Source organism: Petromyzon marinus, chromosome 5 (assembly GCF_048934315.1).
Source record: "Petromyzon marinus isolate PM22_M1 ecotype Great Lakes invasive population chromosome 5, UKy_Petmar_22M1.pri1.0, whole genome shotgun sequence".
Classification (NCBI taxonomy): domain Eukaryota; kingdom Metazoa; phylum Chordata; class Hyperoartia; order Petromyzontiformes; family Petromyzontidae; genus Petromyzon; species Petromyzon marinus.
In genome coordinates this window covers 11,369,533-11,391,741 of record NC_133671.1, presented here as the reverse complement: position 1 = coordinate 11,391,741, position 22,209 = coordinate 11,369,533, and the positions used below count along the sequence as shown (strand labels likewise).

Genomic DNA, 22,209 nt, shown 5'->3' with positions numbered 1-22,209 from the left:
CTCAATGTTATGAAAAAACTCTATTCTCCAATCAGCTAAGCTACCAACAATAAGTCGTTATATATCACAATGCTATATGGCGAAAAATGGGTGGATTCTTACCCTCAACTTTAGCAACACGGATAGCTACGGGTCCCGTTCAGACGGATGAGTTTTTCCATGGTCGGAACAGAGGAGGGGGAGAGAGACAGCTGCGAGGCGCTGTTATACTCCATGTTGTAAACCATACCATTAACCGTGGTGTGAGAGGTATTAAGAGTCAATGCCAGCGAAAGAGCTGCGGTCTGAAGGTCATCGTAAAATACAATTGATTAAGAACGGAAATGGTTTAAAACATCTTTCCAATGGTTACTAAGCCAGAATCCATCTTCTCGGTTGAAATTGTCTCTGCGCTTGTATATGTGAATGGCCTCATGAACGAATCTCTCATGGTAGCTGGTTGGTTTGCAAAGAACCTCCGTCTTGGAGAAGTCAATGTCATGTGAGCCCACTGAATTATAACAGTGATCTGCCACGGCAGAGGAGTTCGTTCTACCATGTTTCAAGTCTGCTTTATGTTCGCGGATGCGGCTACCATGAGAGATTCGTTCATGAGGCTATCCACATATACAAGCACAGAGACAATTTCAACCGAGAAGATGGATTCTATCTTAGCAATCATTGGAAAGATTTGATAAACCATTTCAGTTCTTAATTGATTGTTCACGCTTACATTGGTTTTCAGACAGCATACATTATAAAAAAATTTCGTCTCCCCCCTCCTCTTTTCAAAATATAGATGGACTAGTCCTGGGTAAACTGACAAATCGCTGCGCGTGACGCTAACGTTTTTTATAAATAAATAAATGTGCCGTTTAAAAATAAATTTATGCAAACCAACACACCTGAAGATGACCGTTTGAGTTATGGTCGAAACGTCGTGAGAATTTTTTATTGTTTTATATATATTTTATTATTTTGTTGTTTCTCTTCAACGTGACTTTACCGAAAAAACTAAGAACATTGAAAAGATGTTTTAAACTATTTCCGTTCTTAATTAATTGTATTTTACGATGACCTTCAGACCGCAGCTCTTTCGCTGGCATTGACTCTTAATACCTCTCACACCACGGTTAATGGTATGGTTTACAACATGGAGTATAACAGCGCCTCGCAGCTGTCTCTCTCCCCCTCCTCTGTTCCGACCATGGATGAACTCGTCCGTCTGAACGGGACCCGTAGCTATCCGTGTTGCTAAAGTTGAGGGTAAGAATCCACCCATTTTTCGCCATATAGCATTGTGATATATAACGACTTATTGTTGGTAGCTTAGCTGATTGGAGAATATAGAGTTTATTGATAACATTGAGGTAATTTATATTTTAGTATTTTTTATTGGTTCACTATATAGTATTCATAATATATTGTATTGTATACCCAGTTACTGTGAATAGCTCAGATGTGCAGGCCTTAACTTCAACATAGCCATTTCTGTGACCAGTCACAAGCTAATCACTCAGTTATTTCAATGCTAAATTCGCCTAGTCATTTCAATGCTAAATTATCCTGTTTGATTTGTACTAGGTGCCTCGGTGAATGTATATGCTCTGACTTTAACATAGCTATTTCTGTGACCAGTTACAAGCTAATCACTCAGCCATTTCAATGCTAAATTATATGCTAATTCCTTTGTCAAGGAGTGCCTCTGCGGATGTGTATACTTTAACTTAGCTATTTCAATGCTAAATTCTATGCTAATTCCTTTGTCAAGGGGTGCCTTTGCGGATGTGTATGCTTTAACTTTAACATAGCTATTTCTGTGACCAGTTACAAGCTAATCACTCAGCCATTTCAATGCTAAATTATATGCTAATTCCTTTGTCAAGGAGTGCCTCTGCGGATGTGTATACTTTAACTTAGCTATTTCAATGCTAAATTCTATGCTAATTCCTTTGTCAAGGGGTGCCTTTGCGGATGTGTATGCTTTAACTTTAACATAGCTATTTCTGTGACCAGTTACAAGCTAATCACTCAGCCATTTCAATGCTAAATTCTATGCTAATTCCTTTGTCAAGGAGTGCCTCTGCGGATGTGTATACTTTAACTTAGCTATTTCAATGCTAAATTCTATGCTAATTCCTTTGTCAAGGGGTGCCTTTGCGGATGTGTATGCTTTAACTTTAACATAGCCTTTTCTGTGACCAGTCACAAGCTAATCACTCAGCCATTTCAATGCTAAATTATATGCTAATTCCTTTGTCAAGGCACTTTGTTTCTTCTCACACAGCTTAAAGGTCGTGATCTCAGCGCGGCTTTCTCACTCCAGCGCTGTCCTCCAGACAGTCTCGTCCCCTTCACCTGATGAAGGCCGCTTGTGTTGTGGCCGAAACGTCGTGAGAATATTATTGCGTTATTTTATTTTATCAATGTATTATTTTATTCTCATTCTACGTGACTTTACCGAAAGAACCAAAGAAGATGAATCCTTGCAGTCACGAAAGCTTTAAATCGATACTGTAGGATTCTGTGTTTTTGAATGTAGTGTGCTTGATTTTTGGGCACAGGCTGTCATTTGAATATTTAGCAGCTGGTGGGAGCAGCTGTACATGACATGTTGCATTGAAAATATAAGTGGGCTAAAGTTGGCCTGGAAGATTTCTCATTCTGCCTGCCTTTTTTTCCTTTTCAAATGGATTTTGTATATGGCACATATCAGGTGTCTCACAGCCCACTGAGCTATTTTCAGAGGTTGTACTGACTCCAATAAATGGCAGTGTACCTAAATCAATTGTGTTAATGGATTTCACGTTTATTGTGGTACTGCCAAAATATACAGTACAGACAAAATCAAACTTTTCAGTAAAAGTCACTATTAAAATCAAATGTGGATCGACACTGTTTAATGTTTGCCATGTTAATGCACTTTGAGGGTTATGTTATATAAACCAATAATGATTGTGATGATGCATTGCCTTCAACGCACAATTGTATTTAAAATGTGATGCTATCATTATTGATTACGATCCATACATTGTGAAATTATTGGTTTACGTAAATGTGATGAGTTTACATGCAATCTTAGTCCTCTGTGAGAGCTTAATTTGCACATCAGAAGAAATTATCACACGATCCACTTCTGCTGTCTTCTGACGTGCAGAATAAAATCATTTTAACACATGCAAATAAATCTTCACTTAAAGCTTTCGTGACTGCAGGAATTCATATTCTTTCGGTCTTTCGGTAGAGTCACGTAGATCTGTACAAATTAATACAAGTAAAATAAACCAAAAACTACGACGTTTCGATCGCAACACAAGTGGTCGTCATCATCCACCTGATGACGACCACTTGTGTTGTGATCGAAACGTCGTCGTTTTTTGTTTATTTTATTTTATTAATTTGAACCTAACTACGTGACTTGACCAAAAGACCCAAAGAATATAATACAAATAATAATAATAAACATGTTCAGCATATATTAACACAACTAGATTTCCACGATATGAGTGTCCACTAAACTGGGCACATCGCTTTATGCTTACATGCGTAGGGTTGTATTCATTGGTGAATATCACATTATTATATCCAGAAACTGTCCGTGTATTAGCAGACCAATATTGAATAAAAAATAACGATTACTATTTAGCAGCAAATCATATTACTCTGTCAATACAGAGTAGCATTTTATATGGTTTGCTAAATGGTCTGTAATACGCAGAACCCCTTAGCTGAGTCTTAATACATGGTTCGTAACATACATTTGTATGTGAAAGATATAACATTCTTGATTTGAAGCTTTCATGACTGCAGGAATTACTCTTTGGTTCTTTCGGTAAAGTTGCGTATAAAGAAAATAAATGAAATAGTATACGACGTTTCAATTGCAATGCAAGCAGTCGTCATCAGGTAGAACTAACTCCGCGACTGGAGTGACAATCAATCTGAAATCAGTGCTACTCCGCGATGTCGAAACGCAGCGAGGACGATTGCGCTCAAACCCAGAATGCTCGTATGCACCGTTGCGGTGTATCATGTACAGCTCGTCGAGATGAGTCGATTGCCGCATCGCCGACCATCAACAGCCTAAAAATGACTGCATCACGGACATAATGCGAGAGCCAGGGTACTATGGTACCCTGGGGTACCGCCATTAGGTTCAATTATCGGCTGATCTTCACCCATTGATGGTCAGTCGCTCAGTGCCCTCATTACTGCAATTGTTAAACCAATTACTTTAAGAAGCAATCAAACAGGGGACACATTCTATGTCACCCCAATTCTACATAAGTGTAATGAGTTACTTCCGTGACACGTCATCTCGAGGTAATCTCTTCTTTATTCACATTTGGGCACACCACAGGCCAACCTTATCCTCTTCCTTCTCCGAGTACACACATAGATATTAGCATCCCTAAAGGCTACTCGTGGTCGATCCCACAGTGTGGTTCTGTCCACCCACTCCCGGCCTCACCGCTGGTTGACAGCGTGCCAGCATGGGTGGTGGGACTTCCCAGGAGATCTGCCACGTGGCCGAACGACGGAGAGAGATGACAGCGAGCAGCAACGCAGTCCGGACCAAAGGCTCCCCACACCGACCATGAGTTCTCCTCCGCCTTCCCCTTATATTGCCGCAGGTGCAGCTAGGCTCTGCCTCCAGCCACGCCCTCTCATGGAACCTTATAGCTGGTTCCCGGAGTATCTCAGCCAGCCCCGCCACTATACATTGCGACCAGATACCTCTCATATGCATTGGGCTCTATGGTACAGAGTCTTGATGAGAGAATTCTTCTGTGATGGATGGTGGTGGGAATCCGGTTTCAGATAAGCATCCGTATGGGTAGCTTTCCTGTAGACAGAGTGGCTCATTGAACCATCAGGTCTCTTTGTAGTTTCCTTATTCACCAAGGTTCCTGTACCTGACACCATCGCAATCATTGAAGACTTGGTTCATCAAGGACTAAACACTGAGGTACCCCCCCTGGTGAGACATTGTTTAACCAATACATACTTCACTTGGAATGGAACTTTCTACAAACAAACTGAGGGCACCCCAATGGGCTCCCCCCTATCTCCGGTTATAGCTAACATTTTCATGGAGAAATTTGAGACTGACGCCATCCAGACTGCCACTCTGTGCCCAACCTTATGGAAGAGGTACGTGGATGACACTTTTGTCATCTGGCCACATGACCGGCCTGCTCTAGACCAATTCTTCGACCACATCAATTCCATACACCCAGCCATCAGATTTACCATGGAAGTCGAAAAAGATGGTAAGCTACCTTTTTTGAATGTCCTAATAAAAAAGAGACCTGATGGTTCAATGAGCCACTCTGTCTACAGGAAAGCTACCCATACGGATGCTTATCTGAAACCAGATTCCCACCACCATCCATCACAGAAGAATTATCTCATCAAGACTCTGTACCATAGAGCCCAATGCATATCCGACCAGGAACACATAGGCAGTGAACTCAAGCACGTACACCAAGCTCTTAAGGCTAATGGTTACTCCGACTATACAATCCGCAAAGCTATCACTCAAACCATGAAGAAGGACCCTCTTGAGGAGCCTTTCAAAACCATCACTTTACCCTACATTGCAGGGATCACAAAAAAGATCTCCAAAATCTTGAATAAACACAAGATCCAGGTCCGTTTCAACACATTACATAAAATCCGTGATCTGGTTCCGTCTGTAAAAGATGTGATTCCGGACATACAGTACCCTGGTGTCTACAAACTAAGTTGCCTCTGTGGTAGTAGTTACATTGGAGAAACCAAACGCCATGTCTCGGACCGCATTCGTGAACACAAAGCAGACCTTAAACACGATAGGACCAACACCTCGGCCGTGGCAGATCATTGTTATAGTTCAGTAGGCTCACATGACATTGACTTTTCCAAGACAGAGGTTCTTTGTAAGCCATCTGGCTATCATGAGAGATTCGTTCATGAGGCTATCCACATATACAAGCACAGAGACAATTTCAACCGAGAAGATGGATTCTGGCTTAGCAATCATTGGAAAGATTTGATTAACCATTTCAGGTCTTAATTGATTGTTCATGCTTACATTGGCTTTCAGACAGCATACATTAATTTTTCGTCTCCCCCCTCCTCTTTTCAGAACATAGATGGACTAGTCCTTCTAAATAAACTGCCAAATCGCTCCGCGTGACGCTGACGTTTTATATTAATAAAAAAATACACCGTTTAAAAATAAATAAATTAATACAGACCGACACACCTGATGACGACCGTTTGTGTTATGGTCGAAACGTCGTGAGAATTTGTATTGTTTTATATATTTTTTTTTATTTTATTGTTTCCCTTCAACGTGACTTTACCGAAAGAGCTAGGAATATGAATTACTGCAGTCACGAAAGCTTTAAATAAAAATTCAGATACCTCTCCCTTTTGGGATTGGATGATGTTTATAGTGGTGCCTGTACCCGTGCTTCTCTTTTCCAACCAGTAGATGTCACTATATCATTACATAAGTAAGAAATAAATTTGTTTTTAGCCATTTGTATGCTTTTATTTTATGCTGCCCCCCATAAAGCAATATCCCATATATTCTAGACTCCACTATAGAGGTGACCGTTTAAAGTTTACAATTAACTATTTGCATAATTTGGTAACAGAGTGCCTCCTGTGGTCGCATTCTCATGGCTCTCAGGAGTATAATTTGAATGTCTCGTAATCATAGAGATCCTTGCAGTTACCATTTAATGACATAAATAAGACTAGACGCCAAGCGTTTTCATCATGTTGAGCACGAAAGCATAGTTTGTCTGTTGAACTTCTTCTGCACGGTACGTAGCCAAACATGCTAATCAGAAGTGTGGACGAAGGACAACAAACTAAACACGAAAAGCAGTTCTAAAGAAAATGGGTTTTCAATCTAGAGTGGAGTGAGTCACTAAAAAATAGGAGAAACTGTCAAAGTACAATACAACATTTACTCTTGTAATTATCACAACATTGGACATCCATGAAATAGAATTGCAAATCATAACATTGCTTAATATTTCTTCACCTTTGTTTTGTCTTACCTGTGGAATGCTGTTTTTATTAAAGGTACTCTTATACAGGTTAACAAAAAAGCTCCTTAAATTTAAATGCACACAATTCAATTGTGTATCTATATTGTATGTAAGCAAGTGTCCTTGCCATGGGGAGTTGCCACTTATGTGTGCCAATTATGTAACCCAAAGTGACAACCTGTATTCACGGCATTGTACTTTGTTTTTTTTTGCAACCATGCCAGAATGTATTAGTGAAAAAAAATCAAAACATTTCAAATGGGTTATTTTTTAAGGTCATTAGTGCTAGGAAATTCCTGCAGGGATTATATTGTTTACCACGATTCCACCATGGATGATTCCTGCAGAAATAGCGATTCGTCTATGAGCAATTTCCACCTTAAAATTTTCATTCACTTGAACATAGAATGAATCACCTAGTAGAATCCCATTTGAATAAAGATGCAGAACTCACCATTGCAACAAATGAGGAATCTTTGAGACCTTGAGAATTGCTGAGTAGAATCCTCACTAATTGCAATGGCCAGACCCCAATAAGCTCTTCTTTTCTGTCTGAATTCCACATGCAAATAGATATGGAATTGATCATCATTTTACACACTAGAATTTGGCCATATTTTCAGTGGTCATTTAGCTGGGGCTATCAGGCCCCGTAGGTCCAAGTAAAAAATAAAATTGCCTGCTCAATTGGGCATTAAGTTAGTGCTATTCTCTTTCATGCAGCGCGAGACAGTGGTTAAAATTCCACATTCCTATGGCTGTTGCGAATCTATCCATAGCACTACTACTGTTGATTTCTCTACAAAGTGGTGCTCATTTTATCAACTCCAGAGTGACCATGGGCTGAGTTAACCCCCGACCAGGATTAAAATGTACAACATCCCAAATTGCAAGCTGCTCACGCTCCCACTGTGCCACCTGGCTAGTGTGGCACCCTGAGCTTTGTGCAGCTAGGTCCTCCCCACGATTCCACTCGGAATCATATTCGATTCAAATAATCACGAGATGGTGATTAATACCAATGACTGCATCTTCCAATGTAAAGTTATCCTCGATGCCAATGTGACGTTTGTGTTCTTCTACTGAAGGTGCATACAGTTATTGTGTACACAGCGTTACAAATTTAGATTCACAGCCCTTTGTCAATTCACTGCTGGATTAATGCCTCCCCATGTAGTGTGCGTACTTGAGGGTTGTCTGACCATACTTTACCACGCTGATTGGGTGCGGGTTGCTGAAGGTGAGAAGCCCAGCATTACAAAGTGTAGATTATAGCACAACTTGACCGCCATGTGGAAATTATGGAGTAGAGTGCTCGGAGTGTTACATATGTAGTGAGTTCAACTGAGTCGCAGACGCACACTTTGGAGGCAGCACATGTATGGATACCAACACAAAGAGGTAACTGCAGCCTTCACCAGATAACAACCTATGGTGGTGGACCGCCAGGCTAACTACACTAATTATACTGGGTCCAGGTCCACGTGTTGGTGACTCTTCTCGGTCGTTGAACGTAGATTCTTCAGGATGACAACAGCAACGCTGAACCGGCTTATAGCCTCACTGGTCGTGGCTGGCTCCGTCCTTGGCCACGACCACCTTCTCGAATCCTCTAGCAGGATCTCCCCCCCCGACACGTGACCACCCTTAGCCCCCACTTGGGGGCCCCTGTGTAGACTTTACCAGTCACGTGTTCTCCGGGTTCAACCAGAGTACCATGGCATATTGTAACCCAATTCTATGGCTGACACTTACACCCCATCCTGTAGGGGTCGGCACTGCACGCCGAGCGTGGTGCCACTCAGCGTTATCCATCAGCACTCACCGAGCCCCTCCAGGGCCGGTACTACACCCACATAAACGGGGTGTCCGCGATGTGAGAACATCGCACGCCGTGCCTCTCTAGAACCGGCATTACGCAGTGACGTCCGCGATGTCATTATACATATAATGTGTTACTCATTACTGTTCAGTGAAATAGAACACACCATTTTGCCAAATTCTGGTTGTTTTAACATTGTAATGCATGAATGCACAACTCTTTTAATGCTCATATGGACAAAGTTAACATTAATTTTCTTAATAAAATACACACTTTGAATTGCCACAATGGCTATCTGCAAAGTGATGAAAAACACCATCAGAATGAAATGAAAATTTTTAATTTTCATAAGTGTAAGTTTTATTCTCTTGCCACTAGTTTGTATATTCAACGACCTTTCAATCATAATTGAATGCCTCTTAATAAAGAATTAAAGCTTTCGTGACTGCATAAATTACTCAATGTTTTTTTCGGTAAAGTCACTTATGAATGCCTCTTGTTGGTGATGATGTGATGGAACCTCATCACAATTGAGAAAAAACGTGGGTAAAAAGGGTATTTTAGATTATTTCGAAAGCGTCTCTTATATATGACTGTTTTCAACAATAAGATTTAATTTGCCATGGCATTGGCTGCAGATGGCAGCGAAGATGAGGACATTCGCACCTCTTAAAACATCATCACATTGTCACATTCGTCATCGTTATCTTATTTCATCACTTTAATTATCGCACTACTGCATAGCTTTTTGCTTGTGTGGTGCATAGCTCTCCGTGGTACAATCAATACAAAGTATTTTGTTCCTGAAGAAGCTCATAGCATGGGGATCAAAACGTCGGACCTCATGCCAAACAACACGTGGCACAAACCGGAAAGCATGTCAGAGAACTCTTATTGTCAATCACACGTCATCTTCTTCATCATTCATCAGAACCATCTTCACCCATCGCCACATTTGGTAGTTTCACTGTATATCATTTAGTGAGAACATTTTATGGACTCAGTTTATTTGCTCCACTTAAAATGCTCTATTTTTGCAATATATTAATAGTTTGATTGGTGTATGGGCTTTCAGTAAATATCAGTAAAAGGCCATATGAAATGTTAGCCAGAGATGTCTGGTAGATCATGCACATAAATGGAAGTATGGCACCATACAATTTACAAATAATGGAGCGATGGCAAGGTAGTTTATGCGAGTGCTATCTAAATTGGTCATGGGCGTCCCCTTTACCAATCCTCACTCATTGGAGTGGTGAAGCATATTTAAATATCCTCCATACACTGACCAGGCATGAGGTAGGGTTTCATCCAGCAGTGGATGAAAAAGGGACTGGAAAGTAAATACATAGCTGCACAAACAACTGTGTAAATAGGCATGAAGCTATATTTTGAATTACTTACTGCTGTTACCCTTTCATCACAATACCATATTACAAAAGGAAAACAATCTGGATGCATTCCCAGGCTATTGAAACTGAAACCTATTTAAGTAGGGCCTAATTTGGTGGTCCATATGGTGGGATGGAATGCAAATTTGTAAGCACATCCATCCACGTGAGTCACGTGAGGATTGTATTGGCAATATAATGGAGCACTGGCCTCCAAAGCGATTGTGATAGAAGAAAAACATGTTTATTATTCCCTCAGGTGAGACATGTATGAGATTAATTGGCATATTATTATCATCCCCTTAATGATGAAATACTATTCCCATCATTATGTAACCACCATAATCAGATACTGCTCGCCATTTAAATGATCATCATAATGTAAACACCACCCTTGCAAGTGTTCACTTCAAGTTCGCACTGCCTTTAGTTTTTCTACCTCCCATTGGCTTAAATTTATTTGCAAAATAACATTTTAATACATTGCCATTTTATGCTTCGCCATTAGCAATGTACCAAAGTTATAATAAGTGAATAACCCATTTCAGAAGTACCTTTGAATCAGACTACACAAGTTAGGTGGATAAAATATAAATGAGTCGAAAATCCATAGCTTGCACTCAATGGCTTGCAACTTAATTAAAATGCACCCTTATTTGTCTCCAAAATTCCTACGCAAATGATCCTAATCAGTGTGAGATGCGTGACTTCATGAGTCGGACTACTGTGAAGGATGTCGCTGTTTTTGCGGTATGCCTCCCCGATGTGTTTCATGGTTGTACCGCGTGATGTTCGGCACAATGTTTGGCATTCCACTCCACGTGCTTGGGTGCTTCAATTTCAGTTTTTTAAGAAGCTCCAGCACGCGGAATGAAATATTGTACATCGTGCTGAACAATGCACATTACCACATGAGAACACACTACAAAGGGTTGTGGGAGGCCTTGTGCGGTGCTACCAAAGGCAGATAAGCCACCATTATGCCGGTAGAAATTCATTATGTATGTATGTTGAACTTCTTTTAAACAGTACGTAGCTAACCGTGCTAATCGGAGGTACGGGGGAAGGACAACAAACTAAATTTAAAAAGCAGTTGCAAAGTAATTAGTTTTGAATATAGATTTAAAAGTGTATAGTTCCAATGGCTTCCTAATATCAGAAGGAACAGCGTTCCAGGGGGCCACAGAAACGCATCCAAAATGGCCGCGATGCGGTGACCGTCATCGTTAAGTGGCTAGCCATAAAAAAATACTTGGAGATCAGTCACTACTGCCCATTGCTATACCACTCGTGCTCCATGATATACAATACGGTACCATTTAGATTTTTAAAGAATCTACACACGTACCATATCTCCAGACATTTTACGAATAAATTACATTGTACAACAAAATGTGTTGAGCCTGGACTTATAACACCAGCCCGGCAAGGAGTTGGCAGTGCGAACGGCCGATGGGAGGGGGTTTTAGAGGCGGGAGGTGAGGCCGGAGGGAGGAAGGGGTGACCCCTCTCCCAACTCAACCGACTGTTGACTTGAGGCTTCAACAGAAAGCCTTGGTTTCTGCGGCATAAAGTGCTCGATGGGGAGTTGTGAGAAGTGAGAGGGTAGCAGGCATGTACAAGTCCACAGAAAACCTTGAATATGAAGAAGGAAATCATGTGGTCGATATGGGACTGGATTTTGGGCCAGTTGAGGAAATCGGGTATTGCTATTGTCTATGTTTTTTATTGATATATCGTAACAGGTAATATGCACTGAATGGAAACTCTTTTATTCAGATATGTTCTTATGTGGCCACTTATGAAAAAAACATTCCAATCTGCTCTTGCTCACCATAATAACTCATCATTTTGATTCTATTCCATATTCAGAAATTGCCCAAGGTATGCATACTCCGATGTGTTTTTCAGTTGTGTCCCTCCAACAAATACCTTACTTCATATCTTGATGCTAAAATGGTGAGTTTGAATGGTATCACTTAAATATTTGAGAGGTCTACCAAAAACAGATCGAATGAGATGAGGAATTCACCTAAGATTATGATGGATAATTATTACATCATTTGATAAAGGAGGTGACATGACGGATAGCATTAAACAGGTGCAGGGACTGTGTTTAGGAATACAATTGCAAAGTGGTTGCCAAGTTTCTGCCTGTTATTAATTTTAGGATGAGATGTAGGCATGGAGGTGTGACAAGTTGAACTCAGTCTGCAGACAATGGACAATGAAATTGTAATGGAACTCGACAGCTCGATTTTTTCAGTAAGAATTGTCAATTTATCTTTGATTCTCGGTTTCCAGTTGAATGTGACGCAAAATGACACAAACATCACCAGATTAGGACCCATATGAGATGCTGATGAATACATTATATGAGTGCAGGAAATGTAAAAAAAGCCTAGACGATACATGGCTGCCGAATCAGACTCAGATGTTACAACCTTACTGATACAGAAAAAGAGTGTATGTATGTTGAACTTTTTTCGCACAGTACGTAGCCAAGCATGCTCATCAGAGGTGTGGGGGAAGGACAACAAGCTAAACACAAATAGCAGTTCTAAAATAATTAGTTTTCAATCTATATATTTTTACTGTTTTTATTTCAACTCAACGCTAGCCCAGTACAGAGCACCGATCACAGAACAAGAAGGGAGGGGGGGGGGCAGAAATTCCAGGAAGAAAAGCCCGAGATCGGCGTGCCAGGGTTTTGTGAAGGGGGTAAGATTGGGCCCATTGCCCCACCTTAGGTGGGGGGCCTCTAGAAAAGAAATAAACGTTTCAATGGGGGTGGTGGGGGGGGGTCGGGGAAAGATAAGATGGAAGATAACTAACATAAAAGGGGATAAGGAGGACAGGAATTTTTCAATCCTAATATCGGAAGGTTGTCTGTTCCAGATGGCCACATAAGTGAATCTGAAAGCGGCCGATGGAGCACGACCTTAATGTCTTCGTTCAGCAACTGGAAGGCAATGCAACTTGGCGAGCACTGAGCAGACATGGTCGGATCTTGCAGTACCCGTCATGATCAGATCCAGGTTAATAAGATCCAAAGAGACACAATGGGAATGGTATAAAACATCTGTGTTTGAGACAGCGGCGGATGTGCCAGGTTTGAAAGTAAAAATAAAACAATATTGTTAACGCAAAGAACATTAAATCAAGTTTTTGATAGCTATAAAGGATTTGCAAATGATTAATCGAGCTGCATTAAATGAACAGAAGGCAAGACATTAGGGAAATACTGGCATAGGAAAGGCAGTATTTGGAAATATCAGATAGCTGAAATGGAAGATGCTACACGAGGTGCGTGTGAATTCTAACTCATGCGAGATGTTGCACAGCATAAAGTAAAATTTTCCTTGAATTTCGCATCTTTTTCCTTTATTTCAGTTACCAATTTTACCACACACCTTTTCAGGTGTGAGCATTGCATTGGTATGCTGTGTGGTCCTTTTCATAGCTATGAATGTACATAGGAGTTTTATAGTTCTCGTGAAAACACATGAAGTGTCCTTGGTTGGTTGGACAGAAGTGATATTTCCTGGGCAGAGCAACACAAATCCTCTCCACTCTCAAATCAACGACAGCATTCACAGTATGGCATTGAAAAGCCTTGAATGTCCTACATTTCTAATAAATGAATATTTTGGTCGACATGTTTCTGAATTGTTTATGTTTGGTTTGTCTTATAATATACAATGCCGTATTTTTTGTAATTTATAATTCATCATGTTTACACATTTTAAAGAGGTACTTTGTTATCATAGGTAATTTCTCACTGAAATACATTTTATCGTGTAATTCCGTGGTGTGGTATACATTGCAGATAAACAGGCAAAAATGTAACTTGCAAAAAAAACATATCCATGTACCAATAACATGATATTATCAAAACTTATGTAAAGTTTCCAGTTGTTTCTAAAAACTTGGATGTGAAAGAGCATGAATATGTAGTTACGTTGCACTGGATAAATAATGAAACAAATAATATGCAAATGTATTAATTGAGACATTCGGAGAAATATAATTTCATTATATATCTGTTTCCTGCTAGGATTTGGTGCAGATTATATTGGGGGAGAGAGTGGAATTCAAATATAATTTTATATACTGTATATACAAACAAGGCAGCCAAATTAACTGCCATAATTCTTTAAAATTGACCATTTAAATATTCAAACAAAAATTGTTAATCGTGTGTTCCTTCAAAAACCACTGTGTTTGGCAGGCTGCAAGGGACTGGTTCCGTGGCTGAAGACGAGGATGGGAAGGCTCGGGGCTGCACCCTGCAGTCACAGCACGCAACCCTCAAAGTGTGGACCCACTTCATTGCCTCCAACGACGTCGGCCAGGTCACATCGATGCTGGGATCTGATTGGCTGGTGGACGTGACATTCCTTGTGAAGGATCACGTGACCGTGAGGAACCCAGCGATCGCACGCGTTCGCCACGGCACCATCGTCGTTGCACAGCAGCCTGGGCGAACCTTCGTTCAGGTGAGTGACAAATGGCGCCTCTCCCAATGAGTGTTTGCGTTGCAGTGGTCGTGCTGTTTTATTTGTTTTTTCTCCATAGACTACCAAAGTAAAATGGTAAAGAAGTAGCAAACTCTCCAGATTATAAGATGCATTTATTCCCCCACCCCGCCCCTGTATTTTAAAGACAAACGATGGGGTTGCATCTTGTATTCCGGTATGTGTGTGTGTGTTTCCAGATTTGCATAACTGTTTTGGCACCGAACACAAGTTTGGAATGCATCCTACTTTCCGGAGCATATTATAATCCAGAGAATATGGTAGCTATCAGTAAATCTAAATTAGGACCGTTACATTCATATGCCTGCAAAAAGTTTGGCTTCCTGTCTTTCTTACTCTCAGACTACTTTTTTATGGGTTATGCTATTCGCGCCGAATTGCACTTTTGTATATTGAAAGTCGAAACTGAACTTTGAACTACAGATGCAACTTCCTAGTGAAGGCTGTTGCATTGTTTGCCACATCATGTTTTGCCAGTGATTAAAGTTTGTAATACATCACCTAAAATTGTACTTCATTTGAGTTGATTGTATTGTCATGTAACATATTTACAAGTGGTACGGGATCAATTTCTGAATCAGAATTGAATATTTTTGTTGTTTTTATAATATCAATGTGTTAATATTTATTTTTCACGGAAGTGAAATGTTACGTATGCTCTCCTGTCTAAGAATTAAACCAGGGAACATTTGCACTTAATTATAAGTCTTATTTTTTTATTACGTAAAATGCATCCACACCATATTCTGATATATAAACACGCGACAGACAAATAGAATCCCAATAGATTGATCAGGATTTGATTTTTCCATTTCTCGATTGGATCATCGAAAATCACAATAATGTACAATGGGTTAAAATCATATATTTTATTTTACATGGCGTTGTTACGTAGTGTCAAACCTAACGTCCTATTTTTTACATATCAACATCATGAGTAAGGGCTATCTGAATGTCTGATGTAGGGGTTGTGGGACCCCAAATGCTCAGGGCGGCCACAAAGTTGCTGAGCATGAGTGGTAGAATTTGCAAAGGCAGATGGGCCACCAGTAAGACACTAAGCCAGGGGCATCCATCAACACTTGGAGAGGATGAGCTGCTGCTCATTACATTACCATCCACCATATACAACATCATGACATGAATTCTGATTAAATGTCCCATGATGGCACAAAATCTGTGCATTTTCCCCAGGTACGACTGCAGGTGTAGACAGTGGGTTAGTTAGTTGACTCTATTTCCACAGCTGAGGAATCACTGTTGGGTATCTGTAATATCACTCGAAGTAAGACGATAAGGGAGTACCAGGATAGCCCTGAGCAAGAAGAGTGCAACAGATTTTCAAAACATTTACCAAAAGAAGGTTATATATACATACATATGCTGGATAATGAGCTTAAATGGTCCATAATACAGTTTTTTTTATTAGATCGCATCAATATAAATGTGTCGTTAAACCCACCACTACCTGACAGCCAATTAGTAAGGTTTTTTACATAAACAGAACATGCCAAATGGTTACTAGTACAGCACACTGGTGTGTTGGAGAGTAAATCCACAACATATACAATGAGTACAACGTTTCGACAGTAATTACAACTGTCATCATCAGTTGGCGTCATCAGTAAACCTGTATTATGGATGATATTGGTCACGAAAGCCTACATGTTAAACCCAGCTTAAATGGTATAGTGTAGCGATTTATGGGGTTGATGAAGCAACGTGGATATATTCCCAAGATATAGTGATGTATCCTTTGGTAACGCAGGCTAATATATGTCTTCAAGCAGGTGTTGCGAATTTCATTGGGAATACGAATTTAAAAATACAAAAAATTCTGCCAAAGCATAAGCAGATAATTCCATTGATGATGCAGTTTAACTATTGTGATGTGAAGATTTACAAAGAATATCAACAATTCCAGATAGGCACTAAAGGCCGGTTTACACCTCAAATAAAATATATCAGAACCCTAAACACTATGGGTAGGATATTCTTGGCTGGAGGTGAGACTGGTTGAGGTGATTAGTCCAACAGTAAAAATTATGGAAATGTGGTGGATGTTCAAGCTGCAGAAGTAAATTCTTCATGATAATTTTGCATGCAATTTAGTTGAACATGTATCATTGTCTGTTTACACATTAATACAATAGTGACGTTATTGTAATTGCACTATGATCAGTCGAAAACAATCGACCCAAGTTATTTATGCTGCAGCCAATGCACTATTTAAAATTGATCTGTTTTTGAATTTTCTCTTATTTATATTTGCCTCATTGCTGTACTTCATTTAATTTGTTTTTGCTTTTTTTTACTTTTGGTGATCCAGGTCACTTTGGCAAATGAGACTCTATCTTGGTTTCTTACGTTCTCATCTGGTTAAAAAAAATTATTTCAACGTAGACATAAGACTGAGGTTGTCCCACCTGATAACAGACGCTGTGTTGCGCCCGAAACGTCGTGATTAAATTTATTTTATTTTATACCTATGTGACTTTACCAAAAGAACTAAATAGTATAAGACTGAGGTTTAATGTATAAGACTGATGGAACTTTATCGAACGATCCTTTTGGTAACTACTGAGAAATAACTAAAGATAATGTAGGATCATGCTGATAGTGCAAAGGCAAGCAATTAAACAACTGTGGCTCAGAAAATGACTTTTTCTTGGCAGATTCAGAAAGAAGAAATTGAAAATTATAACACAAACAGGAACAATACGAAAATTATATCTTTATTTAAAAGACTTAAAAAAGAGAGAGGGGGCCAGAAGGCTTATGGGTAATAGTGCCGAGCTAGCACTGCTGATATCTTGGGTCTGAATCCTGGAAGCCCACCCTGTGATTAAACTTGGTTCTCAAGTGTGGTGAGTTGATGGTCTCAGCCTGGTCACCAATGATTGCACGCAAAAAAATCAGCCGGTATTAATTTCCTCTGTTTAATATACTGAGGACAGAGACGTGGTTGGCATTCTGAGGTTTTTTTTGTGCCAGTTAAAAGGGTAAAACCTATTTCTATATTCTGAGGTTTATTTATGGGAATAAAGTTAATTTCATTTAAAAATACTCTATTTGGGCTCCTACATGTTCACTTTCTAGGCTATTTTTTTAAGTTGTTCAATATCTTCAAGTGTTTGCTGGCTGTAAGTCAGTAGGTGTTTTCCTCTCTCATTCCTCTTTCCAATGTCAAATTTACCAACCATCCTCTCGTCTCTTGTCGACCTTTGCATTGACATCTCCCATCATTGTGCTGACTATGGTAAAAGGCAGATACAACTATCTGAGCATTATAGCCAGAAGTAGTAGACCAATTATATTTTCATAATCAGGCAGATGATACAGAAGAGTGTCGTAATATTCCAATGAGCCTTATGATTATTTGCTAGCTTTAAGGAAGCATGTGTTTGTGGAAAAAAGAGGGCTTTGAGAACTTCAATGTTTTGTAATTCTTGGGGAGATAAGCAGACCACTTAATAATGTGGATTATTAGACATGCGTGTGCCCTGATGAACAACTATTGATTTTAGGTGAAAAACAGAGTACGGCAAGGGTGTATTTCGTTCCCCACATTGTCTCGTGTTTTTCCCTGCCTTGCATTCACCAAAGGCATTGATGATAATCAGAAAGATAGTGAAATACCAAGATATCAAAATCTGTCATTTGCGACTGAGAAATGTGGTATATGCCTTGTAATATACATACAACTGTAGAGTATGTAACTTTGGATTTTAGAATAACACGTAGACTATGTCATAGATTATATTAGAAATAAGTTATTTTAATGGGTGGATGGCATACAGTGAGGGCAAAAAATATTTGAATCCCTGCTGATTTTGTACGTTTGCCCACTGACAAAGAAATGATCAGTCTATAATTTTAATGTTAGGTTTATTTGAACAGTTAGAGACAGAATAACAACAACAAAATCCAGAAAAACGCATGTCAAAAATGTTATGAATTGATTTGCATGTTAATGAGGAAAATAAGTATTTGACCCCTCTGCATTACATGACAGTACTTGGTGGCAAAACCCTTGTTGGGTAACTAACATAGGCATCGGAATGGCATCCAGAGGTCAGCAACCAAAGGGAAGACCGATAGCCAGAGGGTGAGGTTCTGTAAAAGTGGACACGCAAGGTCACATGCAATTTTTGCAGTAACTACAGAATCTATGTTAAAGGGGCAAAGGTGATATGTGGTGGCATGAGAAGCATTTGTCATAATTACCTATTTACTTTGACCTTGCTTTCCACAACAACACCATCAACATACATACGAGAATTTCATACATAATAGAACCTATAATACATACTATAATACTGGAATCTTGGAGGGATTCTTTTTAAATAGCCAGAAAGTTATGGCAGTCATGTATTTATAGGTTGTAATGTATACCATACAGTGAAACATGTTCATTCTGGCATTGATGAATGCAGAATAAAGTTGACTTGATAATAAAATTATGCAGCCGTTATTTACATGTAATAGAAGGCACACTGTGGTTATGATGTTTTATATCTCACTGCAATAAAAATCGACACAGACATGTAAAGCTTCCATACATTAGAAGGCTTGTGGTTTTTACAACCTTCTTAAATGAATAACACATTCAGTTTTATTTCCTTTGTTCATTATAATTCATTGGCATAGAATATAGGTGACACGTTAAAATATGTATTTATGAACATTTCTCAGCATAGATTATGGGTGACACAAACAGTTCCAGGCTGTGTGTATATTCCTAAGGTCTTTGATTTTTGCACTGAAAATAAAACTCACATGTACCAGTTCATCTGCATGTACGTCTCTTGGTATATTATGTTATTTAAAGAAAGACTGCTATTCTGCACACAAAGGCCATGAAATTGTGTTACAGTTTCGGAGTATTTTTGTCAGTATTTTTTAATTCACTTATTTTAATCGAAGCAAATTATCATTTTATATTTTACATGGAGGGCACTGAATTAAATGGAGTTGATGGTTGTCATGCCCCCAATGAAATATATTTCCTCCACGAATTTGGCAGAAATATCTAGGAGAGCAATTTAAACCATGCTCTTCCAACATTTTCATGAATCAGTTTACTGGATTCTTGAAGGTTTGCTTAGAACAATACCAAATTCATTGTTTTCATAAGGACAGGCCGATGGATTAATTAAGGGTTGGAATAGATGATGAGGTAAAAAAATCATCGTTTAGTTATATTTATACATTATTTGATACTGTACAACAAATATGAAATAAGTATATTTGTAGTGGACCCATTACTGTTTAAGAGCAATTTTCTTCAGAAAATCTGCATGCCACAGAACCGTGACAATTATTAGCATTAACCATTGCTATTGAAGTGAATTAATAATAGGGCACAGTATAATGTGCTACACATATTGGTTGTTGTAGTATAGACATCAACTGGAAATGTACGTACAGTATGTATGTTTAACTTCTTTTGCACCATACATAGCCAACTGTACTAATCGGAGGTGCGGAAGTGAACATGGCAAAATCGTCATAATTTTTTATCATCACAATCTTCTCCATCTTCATTTAACTTACCCATATTCATCATCCCGCACCTGTTGCAATATTCGCTCATCCTCTTGATGTCTTCCACCTGGTCTCCCGACCTGTCTGGGTGCCACTTCAATGCCCACCCCAGTGAGTCATTGCTGCAGCACTGACTGGTGAAGACGACCAAGGTGATTGACGAGCATTGTCTGCGTCGTAAATTTTCGAAGATAGTAACAGTGGCAGTGACTGGAGTAGTAAAAGAGACGATGATAACGTGAATAATTGAGCACCTGTCTTGCAGATCCTTCCTTTTATACACAAAATAACAGATAAGAGGAAATCAGATATGGGTGTCAAGAAACAGTTTCACTGCATTTTATTCTCAATTTGTACATCCACCTTTATTTTACTTATGAATCAATCACTATCATTTACATAACACTTTATATTTCAGCAGACGAAAGTCAAGAAAGTGCTTGCAGCTTGAATAAGGGAGTGAACACTTTTCTTCATCGTATAATTTTTCCTTGATGTTTTTTTCATGCTTGGGTGTTAATTCTCCAGCAGGAGGTTGAGTTTACATCTTTCTCACGAGGTCAGTGCTGGTTAGCTGCAAAAACAATCAACCCGCGAGGCTCACAGATGTACCGTACATATAGAAATGCATCCATGCCTAAACCCAGAGAGTTTTACAATCATAGTCAATAAAATGTCAGAAAATACTGGCATCCTTGAACAAATGGCACTAAGCAGGCATATTGTAATAAAGTTAGGCAACATATTGGGAAATCCGTTTATACTCACCGCAATAAATGGGGATATATATACATATACTATGCGTAGCGAGTCCAACTGAGTCGCAGACGTTGTTCCTTTTAGATACAATACATTTATTGTAATACCGTAACACAAAGGGGTAATTGCCCCTTTAGCCGATACAGCCTAGGGTGGTGACCACCCAGCCAACTACGCTATACAGAGGGGTTACTGATATGAAGGGTCGGACCCTCACTCGGGACTCCGACCACGTGGTTGCCTCGTAAGACGAAGAGCTTCCAGCTTGAGGCGTAGAGCTTCCCGCTTGTAGGTGTTGAGCTTCCAGCTTGTAGATTGCAGCGACCCCGGTCCCTCTCAGGGACCCGCCTTATATCATCCTACGGTCAGGGCTGCTCCGCCCGCAGCCCCGCCCGCCTTCTCGAGCATTCTAGTTCCCTCTCGATCCTTCTCAAGAGCTTTCCCCGGACACGTGATCGCCCACTAGCCCCCTACCTGGGGCCCCCTGTGTGAACACTCCGGATCACATGTCTACGGGGTCAACCAGAGTGCCATGGCCCGGGGTAACCCTGCCCCTGGGCTGACACTCACCCACTCTCCCTCAGGGGAGCCCCCACCACACGCTGTGCGTAGTGCCCACACTATCCCAGTGCTCACCAAGCCCCGCTAGGGTTGGTATTACACACAGCCACCCACACGGTGCTGTCCACGATGTAGGAACATCGAACGGCATGGCCCTTCTGGGCCAGTACCATACAGTGACATCCCCGATGTCACTACATATGTATAAAACATCAATTTATTTCACGTCTCCCGCCAATCTCAATGCACTCACTTGTTAACACTAACAATAGTAAATCAGCTTTTGAGAACAAAGAGAGTCATTAGAAATCGGTGAAGTATCTCTTGAGGGCTCTCATTGTAGAATGTTTCATGGTTTCTGCCCAGTCACTGATGGCTGTGCACAAATAAAATAAATTCCTCCTGCTGTTTTAACTTGATGCAATCATGCTTATCTGATAATTTATAGCTTCAACTGTCCCAGTATAAAGTGGCCACTGTATGCTTAATAGTGGTCTAATTAAATAATATTGGAGTCATTCTGATGCCATTGTCTTGTGTGGAACATTTACATTCATAATTTC

At 39.9% G+C, this 22,209-nt stretch overlaps 1 protein-coding gene across 5 annotated transcripts in view; it reads left to right on the top strand.

Moving 5' to 3' along the window:
- Positions 1-22,209, top strand: part of LOC116939054 (transmembrane protein 132E-like) — a 456,039-nt gene that overhangs the window by 395,264 nt on the left and 38,566 nt on the right. For all 5 annotated transcript variants that reach the window (XM_076061554.1, XM_076061566.1, XM_032946937.2 and 2 more), the window contains one exon: positions 14,473-14,740. In XM_076061554.1, the coding sequence (XP_075917669.1) occupies positions 14,473-14,740 (268 nt within the window). The remainder of the gene's footprint in view (positions 1-14,472; positions 14,741-22,209) is intronic.